Consider the following 23,658-nt stretch of genomic DNA (forward strand, 5'->3'; position numbering starts at 1 on the left):
TCCCTGTCATCACAATGATACAGTATGTGCAGGGCTGAGGAGCAAAATAAGAGAATTAAGAAGAGAGGTGGTAGTATTCAAAGAATCCCAACACACCTGTTGTGTCTGGGGTGTGAGATCTGAATGAAGAGTGGGAGTCAGAGGGAGGCAGGCGGGAAGGTCAAGGAACTTGAACTTGCCACTGAAAGCAGTTGGACCTTGTCCTGGCACCCCAAAGGCTTTAAGCAGAAGCTGAAGGTAAAGCAGTCATGTGGCTTTCCACTCCACTTTATAAAGTGCTCCCTGTTCTGCTTCATGTCTAGGACACAGCATGATGGACACCTTGGCCGTCGCCCTACGAGTAGCAGAAGAGGCCATTGAAGAAGCCATTTCCAAAGCCGAGGCCCATGGGGACAGTCTGGTAGGGCTTCCCTGTTCCCTGGTGGGAGGTTGGGGTGAGGGTCCTTGTTGCCGGGATGTGGTTCAGGTAAGTTGGGAGGTCAGTGACCCAACAGCTTTAACTAGACCAGTGTCCAACCCCATCTGCACGTGTGGTCAGGACTCCTCCAAGACAGTGATACTTCATTCCTCCAATTCCCTTCCCTTGCAGGACAAGCAGAACGAGGCCAGTTACCTGCGGGATCACAAGGAGGAGCTAACTGAGGAGCTGGCCACCACAATACTGCAGAAGGTAGGTGTGCCCTGGCAATCCTGATGGCTGCAGCCTCCCAGGCAGGCAGCCTCAGGGACCTGGGGAGCTGAAGAGCAAACACCGGGCCATGATAAGAGCAAAGGGAGAGCAAGGAGCACATGGTGGCTCTTAACCAGCCCTGACCACTGGTACTGATACCATTGACAGAAGCAAGTCCCAAGGTCAAGATCAAGGCCAAGGACTGAGAAGTATATTCTCCCTATACTGGGAGGGCCTGCAAAAACACATGACAAAGGGCTGGTCCCCACCCTGTAGGTAAGGGATATACCCCAGTTAGACCCAGGTCTGTCCCTGAGCAGACTCCTCAGTTCCTTGTTCCCTGGCTCACAGAGTCTTCCTTTCATTATCCTCTCTAGTCTAAAAGGGCATTGAAGAATATGCCCATCTTGGTTCCCCGGGCAGTTTTCTTGACTGCTTCCTGCCTATAGAATTTGAGAGCCCAGAGACCTTTGTACAGATGGCCCCACTAAGACCTACATTACTGCTGGTGCTCATTGGCTGGAGCTGAAGCCAGCCCCCATCTGATGTTGGTGTCTGCCCTGTCCTTAGGACTTTCAGATGCTTCCTAATGTCAGGACTTGCATCCAGAGACACTGGTTACCTCTGAAGCCATTAGCCAAAGTAAACTTTTTCCTCCTCTAAGCTGTTCTTGTCAGGTCTTTTGGTCCCTGTGACAGTGCAACCACTTATAAGCCATGTGGTCTTAACTGATAATTTAATCTCTCTGAGCCTGTTTCCTCATCTGTGAAATGGGGAGAATTGTTGTGCATAACTTTTATAGATATCTTGAGGACTAAATGAGGTAAAGCCTATATGGTACCTAACACAGTCCAACATGGTGGACACTTAGATAGAAAAAGCTGCTAACATCATAACAGGGTTCTAGTTGGTGTATGGTCTATATCTGTGGATGTATATCATGGTTGTATTTCATAACCAACATGGATAGAAAATATTTAATCAGGGAGGAAAAAGTTCCAGAAAGTTCAAAGGGCAAAACTTGAACTGGCCATGCACTAAGTACTAGTCCGAGTCCACATGAATGAAGGCATGCTCCAGCATACCTGCTGCAGCCTTCTATCATCTCACAGGCCCTTCATTCCTCTCCAGGACTCATTGGAGCATCATTCCCCTGGTATCTACCAAGTACCCAGATCTGTGATGGTTGCCTCTGTACTGAACACCCAGGCCTTCTTTTTCTTGTTATTTATCCCTAAACAATGTAGCCTAGCAACTATTCACCTAGCATTTATAATGGATTAGGTATTAAAGTAATCTACAATGATATAAAGTACACAGGAAGATGTATATAGGATACATGCAAATACCATGCCATTTTTTAAAAGGAATTAGAGCGTGCATGTTTTTTGGTATCTGCAGGGGAGAGAGGTTCCTGGAACAAATTCTCAGAGGGACAATTATATTTATAAAGTGTAAAGAGCAGCAGAACATTCAAGGATTGTATTAGTGAGCTTCTTGTTGCTGTGACCAATTACATGACATAAGTAACTTAAAGGAGGAAGGCTTTATTTTGACTCATGGTGTCAGAAGTTTCAGTCCATGGTCCACTGACTCCAAGGAAACATCATGGCGGAGGAAGTTACTCAGCTCATAGGACCTGGGAAGAGAAAGAGGAAGAGGAAACGGGCAGGGACAAAAAAAATATCCAGGATATGCCCCAATGACTGACTTCCTCCAACTAGCTTCCCTACCATTTCTACCACCTTCCAATAATTCCTATTAATCCATCAGAGAATTCATTCACTGATGAGGTCAGAGCCCCCATGATTCTGTCACTTCCCCAAAACCCCACCTCTGAACATGGCTGCACTGGAGACCACAATCCTTTAACACATGAGCCTTTAGGGAACATTCCAGACACAGACCACAGCAAGGCTGTACATGCTATTTTATCAAAAGACAGATCTGAGCCAAGCTAATGTTCTATAGAAAATAAACTCCTAAGTAGCTGAAAAAGAAAATCCCAGAGGTGGTCCCAGGTCTCTGGCATCCTTCCCAATAACTTGTCCTCATTGGCCTCCCTTCACTCCCACCAGATCATAAGGAAGCAGAAAAGCAAAAGTGAGCAGCAAGTGGAAGAGGAGCCCGAGTGGCCACAGCCCCAGAGCTGCAGCTCCAAGAAGGCAGACAAGGGGAACGCCGCCTCCCCACCAGGCCACCAAGCACTCCCCACCCTCTGGGTGAGTCCCCAGCAGCACCACCAACCCTGCACATGTGCGCGTCAGGCCCTTAGCCACCTGTGGTTGTCTCGTGGGCACACTAGATCCTAAAGGTCAGCCAGGAGAGAAACCAAGAGAGCGAGTGAGTGGGGGCCCAGTGGGGTGTGGGAGCAGAGAGAGAGAGAATGAGGAAAAAAAAAGCACAGGAGGACTGTGGGTGAACATGCAGTGGGTTTTTACGCAGAGACCAATTTAAGAAAAATGAAGATGTTGGTAGGCTATGATTTTTATTCATTCTGGAAAGATGTGTGAGGGGGAAAATAGCTTTATGATGGCCATGTGAATTCTTAAACCTAGATCGCTTGCTTAACTGAAACGCAGAAGTGACCGTGAGAAAATTGCCAGGGCCATTTCAGCCACCCAAGTGGTCACCTCTAGACAGGGTTGGGAAGTCACAATGTGGAGCCACCCTCTTTGTCTGTTACCCTGAAATTAAGCCAAGAGCCAAGTCACAGAGCACAGTGGCCTTCCTGTGAGCCCGTGGGTCTAGGTTGTTCATATCTGCAGTAGTCACTGAGCCTAGAAAATTCCTTGGGGACTGTTTAAGTAACCCAGCAGAGGAGGTGCAGCATGTTGGGAAAGGAGTCAGAGGAGCAGGGTCAGCCAGAAACCGAGGTTTCTGATAGCTGCTGGTGCTGGTGGTCAGAGTCTGGGGCATGGACAGGAACACATGGGTGCCCTTTAATAGAGGAAAGTCAGACAAGGTGGACAGGCATTGCCAGGTTTTCAGTTTGCTCCCCTAAAGGTCCAGTGACATCCATCCCTATGTGGCTGATTGATAAAAGAGTGTGCAAAGCAGCACACAGTGGCGTGCAGTTACAGGCTCACCTACATCCTAGACAGACTCACCTACATAAACTCCCCACACCCTCACAAGCCACTGGGCACATGGCAGTAACAAGGACCTTCATGGCTTTATCAGAAATTTCATTTCTTTGATTCATCGGCAGAACCTTCCCTATCAGCACACTGTCAGCTTGCTTTACAGCTACTGTCACACACTCAGCACCAAAGAGAACAAAATAAGTAGAAGACTCAGTCCCTGCACCCCGCCCCCAACTTTATTAGTTAGTTAAGACTCGTAAAAGAAGATAAGAGAAGTCAGCGCATAATTGGACCCTCAGTGGCAAGGTGGAGATGGCAAAGGCATTTGAGATTCACAGGAGAGAGAGGCCCTTCTGACGATGAGAGGGGAAAGCCTTCTACAGGATGGAGCAAGGATGCCAATATCCTTCAAATAGCCTGTCATTCAGACCTGTCACTGAATCACACCTGCCATTCTAGGCTCAGGCTGCATGCATAATATTGTTTTGCATTTGGGGAGCCTTTCTGAAGTATTTTCTGCAAACGAGTCAACTTTGGGGGTTCTAAGAATTAGAAATTTCCACCACCCCCAGATTCAGCCATGAGCAGAGGAGGTCAGGGCTAAGTTTAGGGAACTCAGACTCTGCCTCTGCTACTCCCGAGAGGGATTCTGAATTTGCCCTAGGTTAGCTCTGTGAACTTGAATAACTGTATTATATATATCCTGTCTATAAAATGGTATAAAAAAGACCTGCCCCAAAGGACAACTCTGATGATGCTTTATGCAGTCAACAGTTTCTATGAGCTTCTGCTGGGTGCGAGGTGCTGTGCTAGGTGCCACAGAGACAAGGTTTCCTTCCAGTTCAGCACACTGCACATTAATCTGGGGGGAACAGCAATACACGTTCCAGTCATTGCTGTCCAGAGGGAGGCAAGGAAGGAGGGAAAGCTTGATTAGGAAGCATCCGAGAGATTCTTTCCTAGGTGACCTGAAACCAAGACTTGAAAGATGAGAGCTTTGGGAGCAATGAAAGGAAGAGCATTTGCACTGGGGACAGTGTGCACGGAGGCTCTGAGCAGGCCTGTTCAAGAGACAGAACAGCAGTCACCTGGCTGGAGCTCCGTGACTAGGGGCTAAATGAGAAGCAGGTGTGGGCCGCATAGCACATAAGTATCATCTCTGAATGAAAGTTCATGTTCTTTCTGGTATTACTTGATTTCTGCATTTCAAAATCAAGGTCACTGTATCATCAAAGTAACCCCTATGAGTCATGAGCTGAACTTCTCCATGTTTTGGCCATCCAGGCCCCAAGCCCAGAAAACAGCAGCTGTTGGTGTCTCCCTGACATGCTGGGATCCGCAAGCCCCACTGAAAGGAGATCAGTGAACTCTGTGATCTCCAAGGTTCCTTTCAGCTCAGAGATTCTCCAGTACGGTGGCCCAAGTCACAAAGTTAAATAAAATTAAAACTCCCATTCTTGGGTCACCCTGGCCACAACTACTTAATTCCACCAGTGTCTAGTGGCCACTCATTGGATGGTACAGATACAGAATACTTCCATCATCCCAAAAAGTTGTTTAGTGGCTTAAATAAAGAGATAAACAAAGGGCACAGAGTCAGAAATACATGTGAACACTAGCCAGAGCCTGGAAGATGAACCAGCAGGCTAAGAATCAGCTCTTAGGACTTCACCTGTCTGAGTCCCACTCCAGGGGGTCTGACTCAGGGGATCGAGGCCAGAGACTGGGCCTCCACATTCTTACCAGATATTCCAAGGCCATGCCAACAGCTGCTGGGCTTAAGGATGGTGTCTTGAGTAGGGCTTCCTGACCTTCAAATTGTAAAGGACCCTAAACTTTTGGGCTCTTGGCAGGACTTTGTCCTTTCTCTGCAGTTCTCCAACAACCTTGACACCTGGGGTCTAGGGAATAACGGTGCAGAACCCCAAAACCCTGCCAGCCCCACTGCTTGGACTTAACTGTAATACTCAAAACTTATTTCAGCTCCATTCAGATGGGATTTCTCATCTCTTCTCTTGCAAGACAGTTCCGTGTGATTGTTCCCTTTTTTAATTTCCTCTCTCATTATGTGGCTCTCTGCTAGTAGGGGGTCGGTGCAACCTGGCTTTCAAAGCCTTAAGATGCAATATCCTAGAAGACACTAATGCAAGGGCTGTGATCATTTAATGGCCCCGTGGGCGAGTGCATATGAAAGGGTGTCTGTAATACTCTGGTGATCCTGTTGATAATGACTGCAGGGACCAGATGCTGACTATGTGCCCAGTGACTAAGATGAGCCTCTGTGTGACTCTTCCTCTGTTTTCTCTCTGGCCCCTTTCTGTTTTCCTTAGCCTTTTCTCTTTGTGTCTCCCTCATTTCCTCCCTCACAGTTGCTCTTTCCTCTGAATAGCCATAATAGAGAATTAAAATACTTTTTTATTATGGTCATAATTATTGGACTAAATTTAATGCCTCTGTCTGACCCTAAAAATACAAAGCAAAGCTTTCTCAGTTCTTTCTTCATATGAGCACTCTTATCGATCTCCTTGTATCCAACGCCTGGATAATAAAAATATTCTGTCCCTCTTTTAATAACTGTGAGCTCTTTGAGAGTAAAGACTATTTGGAAGCCACGTTCAGTGTCTCAGAAGCCTGTCCTTTTGCAATGATGATAATCACAGCAATCATCACAACAATTTGTCATTTCAAGAGAGCTCTCGGCAGAACACATTGCTGCTGCCCACATAGGAGACGCTGGGACTGCAAAGGAAGGACGGCACAGGCTGCTGGTGATCACAGGGGTGTTTCACCGAGAGCTTGACAGCCAGCAGGTTCAGATGGCAGACCCTGCTGGGTTGGAGCACGTTGTTCCCAGGCTTTCATCAGGGGCTGCAGGTGCACACCGGGACAGCACGGAAGGGGACCAACTTGAAGCCACGCAGATCCGAGCTCAAACCCTGCCTCTGTCCCTCAACTGCTTTGGGGAAGTTACTCAACCGACTCAGTTACCCATGTGCTCCCAGTCATTTTGAATGGGTTAATGGATTAGAACCAGTGGTGGGGCTTAATAAATGCTCTTATTAGGGCTAATATTTATTAAGTGCCTTCTCTGTGCTGGGCATGATACTGATCCATTAACGTGAGGACTGAGGCTCAGAACAGTTGAAGTTCCTCCAAGATCCCAGGAGGACCCACTGACTCACTCTACCTGAAACTTCACCCATGAATTAGTGCCCAAAAAGTAAACAGCCACTCCAGGCCAGTCACAGTGGCACATTCCTATAATCCCAGCAACTCAGGAGTCTGAGGGTCTCAAGTTCAAGGCCAGCCTGGGCAACTTAGTAAGACCCTGTCCAAAAAAAAGGCTGGGTGGGGAGACTTGGTGGGTAGTTACAGTACCTCTAGGTTCAATCTCCAGAGCCACAAAAAAAAAAAAAAAAAAAAAAAAAAAATTGAAAAGTAAAAATGAATAAGCAAAATCAAAGAGTAAAGAGCCAGTGCCTATTTGGAAGTTCAAATTTTCATGTCCATCTTTCCAAGGTGTTGATGTGCTGAATACAGGAAACCCCACCACCCCCACTCCAGACGTCCCCAGTCCTGCTTCTTTGGCAGATCTTGGGTGGGTAAGATGAAGGAAAAAGCCGAGGATGTGAGTGGTAAAGAAAGGGTGGACACAAAGGCTTGGCTAGGGTAATGAATAAATAAATTATTAAAAATTCCTATTGCTTCCCAGGAGCCAGCCGAGTAGTAAAAGTGCTTCTGTTGCACCATCTGCTGGTGTTTTTGCTTATTGCAGTGAATGCGTGGCAAAACCAGGTCTAGATATTAACAGACTCTTCCACCCTGGCCGGAGGCAGTGGGCCCAGTATCCTGGGCTGGAAGGAGACAGTCCTATTACATTTTGTGGTTGTCAGGTTATAATTTTTTAAATATGTACCAGTGGCTTGCTTTAAATAGATTATAAAAACCTGACATCCCCAGCTCTCATGAAAAACACAGAATCCATTTTTCCCTGTTGGGATTAGGGAGAGTTTTCATTTGTTGGTCTTGACTTTTGTAGGGGGGTAGGGAGCATTTTCCTCATAAAAATGGACCCCCACCAACCTCCCACATACATATACTATTCACATAAGATATAGTTTGAGCTAGCACAAATAAAATATGATATATTATTTGGTTCCCTTTTTGAAACATGTATTTAGTGATTTACAGTGAAAATCTTGTAGACATTTGTTTTAAAGTTGGAATACACAGAATGGATCCTGTAGCTGCAGTCATAACCGGACTTGGCGATGAGACTGGCAGCCCCTTAAGAGCCAGAACTGTCATATATCCTGCAAATTCAGGTGCAGACGTGAGTCTGAGGATCACACACAGAAGACCATTCCTGCCTTCAAGGAGCTCCCAGTCTGTGAAGGAGCTCACAAATCAATGTGTGGAAAGACCTGTGTGGTCTCAAAGAAAAACCTTTGCCCAGTCCTGGGTGAAATCAGTACCAGGGCCATAAGCCCTCACAACATGGGGTTTGCCTTAGGAAGATGTTTCCTTCTTTCTAATAACATCCCTGCACTTGACTCTCAGCCTTGATCTCTGTGCTTTCTGAAAGCCTCTCATTATCTTTCAAGGATTTCACAAAATCACAAACAGTTCCTTGAATCCCCAGCTCCATGAAAACCTTTGGGCTTGTCAAGTGGCATCATCAGAACCGTTCCCAACACTGGGGACAGGGAGTCCTTGCTGTGTCCTCAGAATGAAGGAAACATTTGGCCGCAAGCCACTTGTGTGTGTGTTTGTCTCTTCTCCAAGTAAAACCTTGCTCTCCAGGATACAATTATTTCCTCTTACTCCCCACTTGTACCTAAGAAATTAGTGAAAAATAATTCAGGCATTTCTGAAAACCTTTCCTCTAGCCAGCCTTAAGTCCACAGCAAGTGTTCATTGTAGTTCTGTACCACTTACTGTGCCAGGGCCTGGGAATGTCACCACTCACAGGACATGAACTGCCCTTGGGTGCTCCTCTGTCTAGTGAGCACACCAGTCAGAAGACAGATGTTTGCAGTAGAGTGCAGTAAAGCATGAATAAGCAGAGGAAACCAGGTCCCTGACCAGCTTGAGGAAGGGGCAGTCCGTGGAGTTCCATGGGCCAGGACCTGCTGGAAATGAGACCTGTGCACAGAGTTTTGTGGAATCCATAAGGATGCAGCTCATTCGCCATACAACCACGCTAACTATGGTCACTGCACTGAAAGGCGTCTCTGGAGGCCCATTATGCCCTTGCTTCTGCATTCATAGAGATGGGAGCAGGTGGTAACCCTTGGTGCACAGCTTAGAAGTTTCCTTATTTGTCTTGTAAGCCCATCGTCCTCCTAGATTGCTCAAAAGTCCTATGGAGGGAGCTAGAGTTTTCCCGTAGCTTAGGACCCAAGCTAGTCTGCCGCATACTCTGCAGCACAGAGAATTGGTGCCTTGTGCCTGTGCCAGAGGGTACCTGGCCTGCAGTAATGGCATGCTGGACTGTGATGAGCCACATCTGTCTGTGTTTTTTTTTTTTTCAGATTGGTTGTGTCCTTAGGAAGAAAGGCCACTGAGTGTGTCACCTTCTCTCCAGACTCCAACCATAAAGCTCAGAGTTGTCACCCAGATATCCCATGATGGCTTTTGCTGGCTTTCTTTGTTATGATCAAATATCTTTTTTAAGCTTTCACCTATTATGCAATCTACTGGGAGCGCAGGGCAAGCTCGTTTCCAGAATTAAGTCACTTTGCCAAGGTATCATAGTGGAGGTGGTGTTTGAGCCCAGGGACAGGTGGCTCCCAAGTCCAACTCCAAACTATGCCACAGCCCTGCTCAGAACTCTCCCTGAGCATGTCCCTGGGTCTTCTATCCTAAGCACCTAGGGTGGGCGAGGACTAGCATAAGAACATGGAGGACAGCACATTTGTCACTGGGATAGAAGAGAGAGGTGCTGTTGGCAATAACATCAGCCAGCAGGGGGAGGCACCCTGCTCAGGACCTGAATTACAGATCAGTACTTTGTTTAATGTTGTCATCAATATAAAAAAGACCAAAATAAATAACCATGAAAGGCCAAAATAAATAACCATGAAATTCCTTCATTAAATGGCAAAGGAAAAAAAATTGGTCTCTTCATATTTGATAAAGTTCTCTGTATACAGTATTTGAGCTTTAGATATATGAAGCAATTCAAATATGTTTCCTGTCAGTCATTGGAATTCCCATTTCCACAGTTCTCCTTAGGTTTGGGTTCATTGTGTTTTGTTTCATGGGCTAAATGGGAACATGCTGTGATCATTCTTGGGCTTGTGGATTAACCCTGTATTGATTGCTCAGCTATTATAACCCATATATTGTGCCATAACTTTGTATTCCTGTGGGTTTGAAAGTCTTGGAGGGGAAAATGTTTTTGTTTTTCTATGACCTAGAGCAGGTCTTTACGCAGTTAGTCCTAAGAAATATGGACGAGGAGAATGGCTGGACAAGAAGGAGCCATGTGAGAACTGGCCCTATAGGATTCTTCTACACCTCTACGCTATCTAGTAAGCCTGGCCACTTGCAGTGGAATAAACAGGGAACCATTTGTACAGTGACAGTGACGTGGCATTGTGTACTCATTTGCAGCTTTGAAGGCTCACCAGAAAAAAAAAAGTCCATAGTATTAAACATGATCCTCTGCAAAGCTGAACGCATTCAACCCAGGGACTGTGCCCCGTGAGCTCATCCCTTCCCCTCTTTTCTTCCCACAGCGGTCCCAGTCTGCATTCTCATTCTCTGGTGAAGATATCCTGAAGCCCTCTTCCCAGGAGACTGTGTCAAGGCACCCGAGGCACTGGAGCCAGCATCGAAAGAAGGAGTCTGCTCTGACCAGCTGGAAGAGCATGGATGGGCTGGATGGAAAAAGTAACGGTTTTAAGCAGCCTCTGCTTGATCTGTGGGCTTCATAAGTGCTGCCCAGAGGCTTCTCAGCAGTTGCATGCCACTCAGCTCATAAGTTTGTGTACGCCCATTCAGGGCGGCTGGGCCAAGTCAGAAGTTCTCTGGCACAGCACACCATATATAACCTGGCCAGTTTTTCTAGTTGTGGTGGAATGAAGGCTTTTAATGTGCCATTGATATCCCATGTTCTTTGCTGAGACCTGTGAGACAGATACTCCTGGGCAAGTGTTTTAAAATGTCTCGGCTGCATGGCCCCACTGTAGCCCCCTGTTCTTGGTAGACTAGGAGGATGCATCTTATGTAGGACAGGCTCACTAAACCAACTTCTTAGGGCATTTCAACTTTCAAAGGGATTTGGGTCCCAGCATCAATTTGGTTTTAAGGAATTCCTTTCTGAAACCAGATACATGAGTAGGGTAACACTTGCTGCTATAACAAGTAGACAAAACAATCAAGGGGCTTAATGCAGTCATTTCCTTTTTCATCTCACACCCATGCAGTGCAATTGTCCCTGGTTTGCAGAGGCCTGCAGAGGCCAAGGTTCCTACACTGTGGCTCCACTGCCCTCTAGGACCTGAATCTTCTACTGGATCATCCACATTCAGCCAGCAGGTGGAGAAAGAGAGAATGAAGGAGGCAGAGGACCTCTACTCCCTAACCCCTCCATGGGGAAACACACTCACCCTGTCACTCCCATCTCATGGGCAGAAACCTGTCGTGTGGCCACAATTCCATACAGAGGAACCTGGGGAATGTAGCCCTGTGTGGCTCAGGTATCCCAGCAATGTCACCCAGCCATGAAAGAGGCTTAGATGGAATAATGTTTATCTTGCCACACCTGGAGGTAGCACTTTGATTCATTAGTGTCTGTGTTCTTTCTATTTATTTTCCTAGAATGTTCTAGCACTGCAAGGAGCAATTGAGCTCAACGTCTGTAACAATAGTCCTTGACAAAATTGTTAAGTCGTGAACCTCAAAATAAAGAGGTTCAAATTAGCTAGTCACTCTCCTAAAGTCAAATCAAAAGCTGCAAGATGCTTGTAACCATGTGGCCAGCCGCTGAGGGCCAGGAAGCCCCCATACTCAGGGGTCTCCTAGACCCCGTGACTGTTGGAGTAAAGGTGCCTACCCAGCCTCAGAACACATCTGTTCCTTTCCCACCTTTCTGTGTGGTATGTACATCCACAGAATGGAAACCAGGCACATTTGTCTTCACATGAAGAACTACCAGTGGTATTCTCACCCATGGTGTATGTCAGACCCTAACCTGAACAACAAAAGCAACAAAAAAGATTGATAGCAAAATAATCATCCTACATATAAGCTTTTAAAGTTGGAGCTGTCATTTCTACTGTATAAGGAAATAATTTAACCAACAGCTACATAAGCAAAATCCACACAGTGCAAAGAATCATACACATGGAATATTTTTAACTATCACTCCAAAAATTTTTCCAAAAAAGATGGGTTTCCATGTTAATCCTTTAGCACCTATTAGTAGAAACTGCAGAGCCAGGAAATTGCAGAAGCACACAATATTTTCTTTATTTATGTATTGGTTTTTGTTTTTATTTTTAAGTGCATTTGTTTATTTCTAGATCTGTTTCTCTTTCCTCCTGTTTCCCAGCAAATTAATATTCATTCGTTCATTCTCTTCCTCTTTCTTTCTTCCTCTGTCACTCACTCTCCCCCCACCACCCCCGCCGACCCTCCATGTCCCTCTCCTTATGAACTGCATATTTCCACAGAGAAAGGACTGTAATTCCACAGGGCTTATGAGAATATTATGTAATAGATCTTCACTAAACAATAATAGCTAACCTTTAAAATCACTTCATAAAGTGCAGGGTCCATTTTATTTATTCCTCCAAGGCTGTTGCTAACTGCTCTTTTTATTTTGTTTGGAAGATAAGAGCATCAATAGGCAGTGAGGTTACATAACTCGTCCAAGACCCCACAGCTAACATAAGCAGAGCTGGTCCTCACACCCCAACATGGTGACTCCAACATGTGGGGGTTTTCAGCTGCTGCTCCATAATATGTATCTTTCTATCATCAAAATAAGCATATAAAAAATCATGTCAAAATTCAGATTTACAAAGTGGTAGGTTTGTAGGATATTTTTAAAACTTCTTCAAGATTCTCCATATCACAAAGTGGTTCCCCACTGAATTAAGAACATTCCTAATAAATTTACAAAGGGATTTTGTTTTCACAACATGATTGGGTACATAATTTTCAATAAAGTTAGGCAGTCATGTTAGTTGTATATAAACATAAAGTATAATTCAATAATATCACACACACACACACACACACACACACACACAAATCCATGCATCTCACAGGATAAATATTTAAAACAAAAAAAAAATTAAAGCAGTTGATTTTTTGAGGAATGTTCAGTCCTTAACATGTTAAAATGTCCATGCCAACCCCAGAGGTCTTGAGGGACATGTGGCATGTTTAGCAGAAAGAAAATTACTCCCAGAGGCATTGCTCAGTCTCCACAAAGCAGAAATGTAGAACAGAAGAGGCCCAGAGGTGGAGGTCATGGTAGAAGGTTAATGTCTACTGGACTATTTTCAGCAACTGTGTTTATACTCAGAAGGGTTGGTCAGAGCCGTTAGTGCCCTGGGAACACTGTGGTTTAGGGAAACCACAGCAACTTTACCTTCAGCCTTGACAGCACTTAGAGCAGTTATTAGATTTCCCCAAAATGCATTATCCCTTTATAGAGTTTGAGCACCTACTGTATACACAGCACATGCTCAGTGTTGGGGAAATAAAAACCAGGGAATGGTCACTGCTCTGAGGTGGCTCAGGGAGCATTGTCTCTGCCAAATTAAAGAGCAGGAATTTTGATAAAGGGGGAACTAGGGCTAGCAGGGTCCCCAAGAAATTTTCCTGTCAGACTAAGAGAATGGGATATTGGAGCCCAGGTGCAGCTTTGAGCAGCTCTGGGGGTGCTCAGCAAAGTTCCTCATAGGGATGGAGAGCATCAGTAGGCAGACAGGGAGACATCTATTTTTACTAAGGATGGGTTTTTCATTGGAGATGAAAGTTGTCAATTCTTAACTTCTCCGGAAGCACCTGGGAAACTAGGATTATAAAATCAGGAGAAAGGGAAGAGCTGGCAATGAGCTGAATCTCGTCCCACTAAGTACTGGACGTTGGAGTCCAAGGACCACATTTACAACATGGCCAACCCTGGAACCAGGCACAGAGTGGCACTATCAGGGGATTTCCTCTCCAGCTTCCTCACATGGCCCCAGGAGAATCTGTAGAGAGCAGGGCTCACTGAGAGCTGAAAAATCAAAAGCCTGTTGGTGCCTGTGTTCATTAATAAATGGTCTTTAGGTACCCAGGATGGGGCCCAAAGCTGGGCAGCAGATGAAAGCACAGCAGGAGAGAAGTCGGGAGGACCCTGTCCTCCAAGAGTTCACAGTCAGGGTTGGGGCTAGAGTGAACAACCAAGAAAATAAACCACGGCACAGTGTGAAGTGTGAAAGAACTAAAGCTTTTTGTCAGAACTCAGAAGCCAAGACCCAGCTCCTCAAGGAAGACAGGCCAAGCATATGCCACTGAAGAGTGACGTTTGAATCCAGTTTCAGCCAATGTCCAGAGAACAGACATGGTGACTAATTCAAAGGCCCAGAGGGCCTTTCCTTTCTCCAGAGAGTAGGCCCAGTCTACTTTGCATCTTCTGGGTGTCTTCGACTCCCCCCTAGAAGCAGTCTAACATGAGGATCTGAGGTCATGTGGCTTGTATGAGACATGAGCCCAGAAAACTCACAGAGAAAGGAGTGGGGACATGAAACAAGTAAGGAAAGGGAAGCAGCAAATGACTCTTACCAAGCAGGTCACCACTGTGGGTGACTGGAGCTTGTCCCCACGGGGGAATCTGGGAGTCCATGTAGAAGACCCACCTGCCTGGCAGGCGAGAGAGCTGGGAACTTAGCCATGAGCCTCCCCAACCACTAACTGAGGGCTGCTCTTGGGACAAGGTGATTTCCAGGCACTTCACCCTGCCTTTGAGAGCAATATACGCTCTGGCACCCAGATCAAACACTCAAGCAAAGAATTGCAAGTGGTGGAAGTTGGAGGCCCACTAGGTGTGGGATGAAGGGATGAGGGCTAAGGCTTGAGGCAGGGCCCCCACAGGGAAAAGCTATGTGGCTCCTTACTGGCTCACACCAGCTCCCCTGAGAGCCTGAGTGTCCTGAGAAACTCAGCTGCCTCCAGACACAACACTGGAAGAATGCCTGCAAGACAGAAACACTTTGCCCAGAAAACCATCCACTCCCACCCACAAACTCTAGGTGGTAATAATAACCCTCATTAACCACTCTGTCAACTACTTACATAGTCAATGGATACATATTAATACATAATACACATTAATACTTAATACTGAATTGTGGCCACTCTTACTTGCTTTATATAGATACAGACGGGAGATATGAGTGGTGAGTCAGGTTTTGAATACTAATACTGTGATGCAATTAAACAGATTAAAGATAAAAATATCTGAGAGCCCTCGGTGTGGCAGATGCTATAATGGATGAATTACATCTCATAATAATCCAGCAACAGCCAGGGAGGGTCACACTGGCAGGCCAGGAAACAGGCTCCGAGGCTCTCTGTCCCAGGTCTCTTGAATAAATTCAGTCACATGGGATCAGCCCTGCATCTGCCTGAATCCATAGTTCTTATTCTTTGCCCTGCACAAAAGCAGCTTCATTCATTTATGAAGACAGGAAAAGGAGCTACCAGGAATTAATCTGCCCTGAGCAGGTGTGGGTAGCATCCTCGCATGTCATCTTCATAACAATTCAGTGGGGTGTTAGCTATTCCTTTTCATCAGTGAAGAGGCCCAAGCTCAGAGATTCGCAAGGCTGCTAAGTGGCTGAGAGGGGCTCCTGCCCAAGCCCTCTGACTTGGAGACTTCTGTCCTTTCTGCTGCCTAAACCGGCTCTTGGGCAGAGAAGGCTAATTTGCTTCTTGGATAAGGAGGTGGCTGAGAGGCAGACCTTACCTCAGAGGACTTGTCGCCTGCAGGGTGGCTTTCCATGTTCCAAGATCATGACTAGCCAGGAGGGCTCAGAGAGGAGCAGGCCACACCTGGGCAGGGAGGTCAGACGTGCTACTGGAATAGGGGCTGTGCCCCTGGGGTTTCGCCATGTGTTGTTGTAGAGACAGATAATGAAGGCGGAGGAGGCAGGAGAAAGGGTGCCACTTGGCTTCAGTCTTCCAGGAGCCCCTGCTTACATCAGCCAACTACTGGGGCTCACTGCCCTCCTGGACCAGAGAAAGCCCCACTTTCTGACTTTCAAAGGAAGAGGAACTTGATGTCCTTCCAGCCTGAGCTGCAGGCAGGCAGTTGAAGTGGAACTGGGTCGCTCAGTTGGAAACACATGTCCCACCGACATCCCAATTCTCCTAAGGCTTGGTTCTAAAGTGGGCCTAGCTAGGACAATGCTCTTTGGACAACACCACAAACACTAGTTCGTTTCCATTATATGGAGCAGTGATGGTTTAATTGGCAGAAAATCCACATTCTTTAAGTAGCACAAGGTATGTCCTTGACTCAAGGTCCTACAGCAGAGAGCTATGGCCCCAAAGGCCTCTAGCCCAGAAGATGGAGTCCACACACAACTTGGGGAATGGCCCCTTTTCAAACCCCTGAGGCCCTTTTCACCCATCCCCAGCACCCTGAGAAGTCCCTCATTTTAAAACAGCTTCTATTGGCAGTTGCTGTGCCGAAGCCACCTCCCACTAAAAAAAGCACATGTCATCTTACTCCTGCTTCCAGGGACGTGGGCAGATAACGCTTTCCTATAGGCCTTCAACAAAAACAAGACAAAGCAACTTTTACTCCCTCAAAGAGACCAGCCCTTGGGCCAGGTACCAGCCATCCCAGATGACCTGTATTCAGTTCAGACCAACCCAGACCACGGCCAGCTGCAGTCTGCCCTTGCCCCCAGCTTTTCAGCCAGTCAAGAGCTTCCCTTGCACAGCTGACAACCTAGAGCCACCCGGAGCCAGATGAAGAATGCATGATGAACCAGCTCTACCAGTTGCTCTCTGGGACCTTTAACCAGTTACTTTGCTTATCGTCCTTTCCTCCTCTGTAAGATGAATTGGAAATGCCAACCTCCTTGGCCTCAAGTCCTTTTTAGAAGGAGGCCTGCGCCTTGACTTCACAGTAGACTTCCATCTCCATCTCACGGGCTGCTGAGCGACATCTGTGTCCCAAGGGTAGACATGTTTAGCTGGGAGGTCAATCAGGAGAGGTGGGGGAATAATTTTCCATCGGTGGGGGGAAGCCAAGGATCTCAGAGACAAAACCATGACCCAAGGTCAAAGAGCCAACTGCAGCCCTTCCTGCCAGCCCAGGGCAGGAGCAGGGTGATTCTTAGGAGACTGAGGAGGCCATCGACTCAGGTAGAGCTACATCTCCAAGCCTCTCTCCAGCTGTGAGGCCTCAAGAGAATTCCTAAGGATCCTTCAACTTCTTCCCCAGGGAAGTGTGACCTATGGGTCTTCCTAAAGACTGTTGCTCCCTAACACCCCCAGGAGCCCGTCATGGGGAGGTGACAAGTGACAGCCTCACCTTGCTCTCTAATGATAACCACTCTCTGGTTTCTGTCTCCTGTCCTCTCTCAGGTCCGGTTCCAGTGTTGCAGAGCCCGGATGGGAACTGGGTGGCTCTGAAGGACGGTGCCCCGCCCCCAACCCGCCTGCTGGCCAAACCTAAGAGTGGGACGTTCCAGGCCCTGGAGGTGGCCTCCAGTGTGGCATCTGCCTATGATGAGATGGGCTCCGAAAGCGAGGAGGACTATGACTGGAGTGAGGTTTTAAGCAAGCTATGTCCGCAGGCCCAGGGTCTGCCCAGGCACCCCCAGCCACAGCCTGCACAGGCCCCGGGCTCTGACCAAGGCCCCTCAGCCATCTCCTCATCTGGGATCTCCCCCAACCCTGAGGCTATGTGCTCTGACTCAGAGACCTCCTCAGCAGGCTCTTCCCGGGATGCTGGGCACAGGACCAGACAGTCCTGGATGCAGAGGAAGGTCCCCAAGAACCCCGCAGCAGAGAAGATGCGTCTACAGGGAGAGCTGGACGTGAACTTCAACCCCCAGGTGGCCAGTGGAGAGACCTCAGACAGCAGCGAGCCAGAGGAGGCCCCACACACTGTAGACCGGCGGGCCAGGCGGTGGAGAAGGGCCCGAGGGGGCTCAGAGGAGCCAAACAAGGAACCATCTTCCACCAGTGCCCATCCCCAGGTAACAGACTGCACCCCTGTGGTTTCGGTGTGAAAATTCAGGTGCACACACTTCTTAAGTAGAATATGCGCTCCTCCCAGCTAAGTGGCCTCAAGAGTCCTGGCTCTGGAATCCACAGAAGCAGATTCTCATCTTGGTTTTACTGCTAAGTAGCTGAGTGACTCCTGCCAGGTCACCTCAATGCCCCATGTCCTCTTCTTCGGAGACAGTAGCTTAGAGTTCAAAGTGTGGTTTTCAAAGTGTGCTCCCCACACCAGCAGCATTAGCGCACTTGGGAACTTCTTAACCATGCAGCTTCCCAGGCCCCACCTAGAACATGCTAGATCATCTGTCCTGGCAAACCCTCCTGGAGATTCTACTGCGTGCTCAAGTTGGAAGGCCAGTGATGTAGAGTTGAGGGTGAGGTTTCTAGAGTCAGGCTGCCTGGGTTCAAATCCAACTGTCTGACCTTGGGCAAGACATCTCTCAAGTCCTCAGTTGCCACATCTGTAAAATGGAGATGGCTCAGAGGAAGGTTGGGACAAGCGAATGTTTATAAAGAGCTCAGATCTGTCCCAGACATTGCACAGGGACGCAGTAAATGCTGTTTCAGTATGATAACTCAAGGTGCCGTTATCATACTGAACATTCTGCAATTGCTAACCTTCTGTGATGTGCTAACATTCTGGGATTCTTAGTCTACCTCACAGCCCTCTCAGGATCCTTGGTGGCTCTGATCATGTGGTGTAGTTTCTGAGCCCACTTAGAACATGCAATTAAAGCTTTGAACACTATCCCTAGAAAAATGTACCCATACACACACACACACACACACACACACACACACACACAGTCACATGCGCACACATGCGCGCACATAGTTTTTCTTGCAATCTCAGGCCATGGATTCCCCTATCTGGGTCGATCTCATATTCCTAAAAGCGCTGCTCATTCTTAGTTCCACATCCTTTTTTTTTTTTTTTTTTTTTCTGTTCCTGTGCCTTTGACTCTTCAGGGGAAGTCCTGCTGAACATCAGTGCAGACCCACCACCAAACCTCATGGAGCCCACTATGGCCTCCTCATTAGCAGTAGTTTCCAAACTCAAAAGGGACACACGTGGCCCAGAAAGTTTAAATAATCTCATAGAAGCCATGAATTGTCATATTTGAAACTGGAAGTCTTATGAGAAATCTGATTATATTGCCATGCCCCTGTAGGCACAGAGCCATTGATCAAATCACCATCAGCTTGACTTCATGCCCCGGAGAATCCACATCCCCTTCCTGAATGTCACCATGACTCCCACAGTACCCAGCAACTGTGCACTCTTGGTTTTGGTACCACCAGAATCAAACTTGAGTCTAGGAACTGGATCCCAGAAGCCCAAGTATGACACAGGGAAGTGAGAAATGTCGATTAAGGTGGGCTAAAGGCAGCTGGGCAGTCCTACCAGAGACTCTCCAGGAAACCACATAGGACACAGCTCAGAATTTTCCAAATGGAGGACAGGAGGCATTGATCCACGTCTCCCAACCTCCATTGGTAGAGGGTTGTCCTCACCCAGGGTGGGCATTAGCTCTGAACATAGCCATATTTGTGCAGTTGGGACCTGAGAAGTTCCTCAGGTGAAGAAGAGAGATGTGAAAACTTGACTTTGGAAGATGTCAGTGGGCCAGAAACTGTCCTTCAAGGCTGCAGGCAATTCATGAAGGTCCATGGGATTCAGGCTGGAACTTTACCAGTGTTTGCTGTAAGACTTTCTCTGACTCCATCAGCCAGATCTGATCCTGAGACCCTCCATGAAAGGCCTCAGAACACAGAATCTGGCATCACTTCCACCTGACCTGCTAATATAGTGCCTATAAAACAGTACCTTATTTGGTCCAAGCTCTTATTTTCTCCTCCATATAACGTAAGATTATTAAAAATCCCTCTCATGGGACTGTTGTGATCATAGAATGAAGCAACAAAAAATTCAGTCCAACTGCTGCCAATCATTGTTATCTAGTTCAAGTAGAGACTCTGTGCAGAGACTTTGAGTGACTTGCCTCAAGGGATGTTCCTGAGGGTCAACCACATGATTCATGTAAGGATATAAAATGCCTCATCCTTACCACAATCAGGTGCCTGAAGCCTTCTATTTATGTTCTGTTGTTAATCTTTTGCAAGGTATAAATAGGGAGAAGGCTCAGGCCAGCCAAAAGGCACCTGGGCCACTCCTTCCCTGGGAGTGGCCCTGAGCGAGTAGCAATGTCCTTTATCCCCACTAGGTGGAGCCAGTGTGACGCTGCCAGAGGCATCAAAACCCTGGCCCTCTGCGTCCTCCCTTCAATTTAGTTTACTAAAGGGGTGGGGGAGAGGGTCAGGTACCTTCTCCAAATAAATAAAATATGTAAATTGTTACTTTTTAAGCATATAAATTAATTAGCATAATATAAAATGAATATCCTACCATGTAAAAAAATCTTAAAGTGTATAGACGAAGTTCCCTTTGATCACAACTCTAAATCCCTGTTATCTTCCCCAAAGTAATTACAGGTGTATTTGGTGTCAACCCATCTCCATGTGTCCGTATCCGTATAGTACATATAGAAATACAATTGAGAAAATGTATCTGTGCCGTAGCAAAATTGGCATCAGGCTGTCCATATTCTTCCACTCCTGTCTCTTGACAGCCAAGCAGTAGAGGTGTCAGTCAGCACACAGGGATCCACACATTCTATGTGCAAAAGATTACATGAAGGTGGTATGTCAGGGGTAGGGGTGTGAGTGTGGGAGCTGCTCATCTCCAGAGCAGGCCCTAAGGGGTGTATTATCTGTAAAACATTTTACAACAATAGGAAGTCCTGACAGTCCCTCTGCTTTTCATCCCACATCATGTCCTGTCAGGACAATGCTAAGCCTTGCTAGTGATAATCACCTGCTGGCTCAGGCACTTCCAGAGCCCCACTCAGGACCCCTTGGCTCACCATAAAAACGACTCTATTTTAATTACAACAACTTTCCACAATGATGGGTATTTAAAGGCTTTCCAAGGTGTCCTTGTTAGGAACATACTACAGAGATTGTCATTGCACACATCTTTTTATGCGAAAAGTAAAATTGCTGACTGATGGCGTGTGTGTGGATCTTTAATTTTAAAATAGACTTGCCAACTGAGCTCCCGAGACCTCAGCAATTTACATAGCCATAGCCGCACCAGTGTGTTCTCGCATGTTGTCAACGATATCATTGTCGGTCTGTTCGGTTTTTGCCAATTTTATGTTAGAAAAAGTTCTTTTTAGTTAGTAGGTTCATAATTACTACCAAGACCAATCAGTTTTTTCCTATGTTTGGCTATTTGCATTTTTCTTCTCTGAAGGCACATTTATATTTTTTCACATTATTTTATTGTACTCTTTATCTTTTTCTTATTGACTTTAGGAATTGAATTTATTTCCTAATCATATTACAAGTTCTAGTTCTGTGATGGTTACATATGAAAATATTCTCTCCTTTGTCACTTTTGCCTTAACGTTATTTTACCTACAAAATTTTTTCTTAATAATAATCCGTCACATGTTTCCTTTATTATTTTTGTATGTCATGCCTTAAGAAGACCTTAGTTCCTTGTTCTTATGTCTTTCCATTCTTTTCCAAATGCTTTGTAGTTTTTTATTATTTCCGTTTAACTCTTTGGTCAATCTGTATTTTACTTTTCTTATTATGAGGTAAGAGCTAGACTTTTTGATTAAATTGATCACTTGTCACCAGATTAGTAATAGGAGTAGTAGTAGCGGTAGGAATTGAACCCAGGGGTGCTCAACCCCTGGTCCATATCCTCAACCCTTTTTATTTTTTGAGACCAGCTCTCACTAAGTTACTAAGACTGAACTTGAACTTGCAGATCCTTCTCCCTCAGCCTCCTGAGCTTCTGAGATTACAGGCATGCACCAGAGTATGTGGCATCATTAAGTTATTATTAAATAATCCATCATTTATCTGATGGTATAATATTGTACCTAATATTCTCATCAAGTTCTTTTTTAACTTCCTCTGCATTGATGTTATTTACCTTTTCTGTTTCTAATGCTAACATTTGTTTTCTTTCTTGCTTTCATTCACATAAAACACTCCCCCCTACCACCCTTTGACCCCTCTCTCATTCTTTTCTTGCTTGGATTTATCCATTTTATAATCTTCCCAGGAGTGTCAAAGAACCAGCTTTTAGTTTTATTCTTTAATTCTAGGAAGGTGGAGGGAAGCAGGGGTGTCTCATAGTCATTAATTTCTGCTCTTGTATTTATTGCTGCCTTCCTTTTGCTTTCTTATTTTCACATATCTTTCTGTATATTCCAATATATATAAACATGTCACATACACACACACATTTCTAAAATATCTAATGAATTTTCCCTTAATGCACTTTTGATTGCATCCCACAGGCTTGGATATGAATGTTCCTATTGCCAAATTTTTTCAAAGTAGCTTATCATTTCAATATAATTCTCTTTTTTCATCAAATTAAGAGCAAATTAGAGAAATGGATAACATTTTGCTTTTTATTTTGGTTTGGTTTGGGTTTTGATTTGTGCTGCTCATTTTTAACATGCATTATGAACAATGAATATGTCTTATGTGAAGTCTGCTGAGAATTTGTTGCAGTTTCCTTTGTGACCTAGCAAAAGGTTGATTTTTTGTGAATGTTTATGTGCATTGGAAAAGACAACACTAGGTTGTGCACCGTTCTGGATCTTAACAAGACAGACAGGGTCCTGCCTTGGGAAGTTCATGTTCATTTTACCTTCATGTCTGCCAGTCTTCATTTCTGCCAGTCTTCATTTCTGACTCCCCACCCTTATTTACTATTGTCCTCACCACTCCTAAGTTTTCTTAATTCCTATCTCTTTGAACTCTGGCGAGGCACTCATTCTGTGCCCTTTCACTTTGTGCTAGATGCTAGCAAACATTAGCAGATAAGGCCAGCTGAGAGCAGAGGTCCTTCCCCACATTCTCTACCTTTATCCGTGGCCTCAAATCTCCACACATCCCTTTGGACATGGAGCCTCTATGTAACCTGTAATTATAAACTGCTAAGTCAGTGCACTCTTCTAGCCTCCTAAGACCAATCCCTAGATGTCTGTAGATGGCATAAAATCTGTGGGTTAGAAGTCTTTTGCTCCAACACTCTGCCGGAGGTTTTTACTTTGCTTTCTAGCATGTCATGACAAAGAGAAGCCTGAACACAGTCTTATTTTTCCTTTGTTTATAAGATTTTTCTCTTCTAGATGTTTGTCAGATTTATCTTTTAAAAGCAAACGTATTGCCAGAATGGTAAGTACTTACTCATCTGGTGCCTTTGTACATAACACAGTGAGCGCTTTTTTGCACGTTCAAATCTTTTTTTTTTTTCCAGTAGGAGCAATTTCTTTTATCTTTCTGATTATTAATTTTTCCAGAGCACCCATCGTTTACAGGTTTGATCTCTGTTCTCCTCTTCCACGCCTAACACTCTCTCTTACTGCTTTCCCACTTTGTTCTTTTCCTCATCCTTGTAGGAAACCTTCCAAATTGTGTCCTCCTATCACTTACTTCGTTTGCCAATGTTAATTCTGCTCTTACTATCTTCCAATGCAGGTCTGTATCTGAAGCTGGATTTTCCATCTGTCTGCGGTCTTTCATCCTAGGGATGCCCCCTTTTCAGCTCATTTTATACTATTTTAG

General features: G+C 45.8%; 1 protein-coding gene across 1 annotated transcript in view; it reads left to right on the forward strand.

Moving 5' to 3' along the window:
- Window positions 1-23,658, forward strand: part of Myrip (myosin VIIA and Rab interacting protein) — an 85,418-nt gene that overhangs the window by 11,231 nt on the left and 50,529 nt on the right. The window contains exons 3-7 of the mRNA XM_076869264.2: window positions 303-400; window positions 590-670; window positions 2,749-2,892; window positions 10,500-10,653; window positions 17,359-17,975. Of these exons, the coding sequence (XP_076725379.2) occupies window positions 311-400; window positions 590-670; window positions 2,749-2,892; window positions 10,500-10,653; window positions 17,359-17,975 (1,086 nt within the window). The 5' untranslated portion in view covers window positions 303-310. The remainder of the gene's footprint in view (window positions 1-302; window positions 401-589; window positions 671-2,748; window positions 2,893-10,499; window positions 10,654-17,358; window positions 17,976-23,658) is intronic.

Source organism: Callospermophilus lateralis, chromosome 1, assembly GCF_048772815.1.
Source record: "Callospermophilus lateralis isolate mCalLat2 chromosome 1, mCalLat2.hap1, whole genome shotgun sequence".
Lineage (NCBI taxonomy): Eukaryota > Metazoa > Chordata > Mammalia > Rodentia > Sciuridae > Callospermophilus > Callospermophilus lateralis.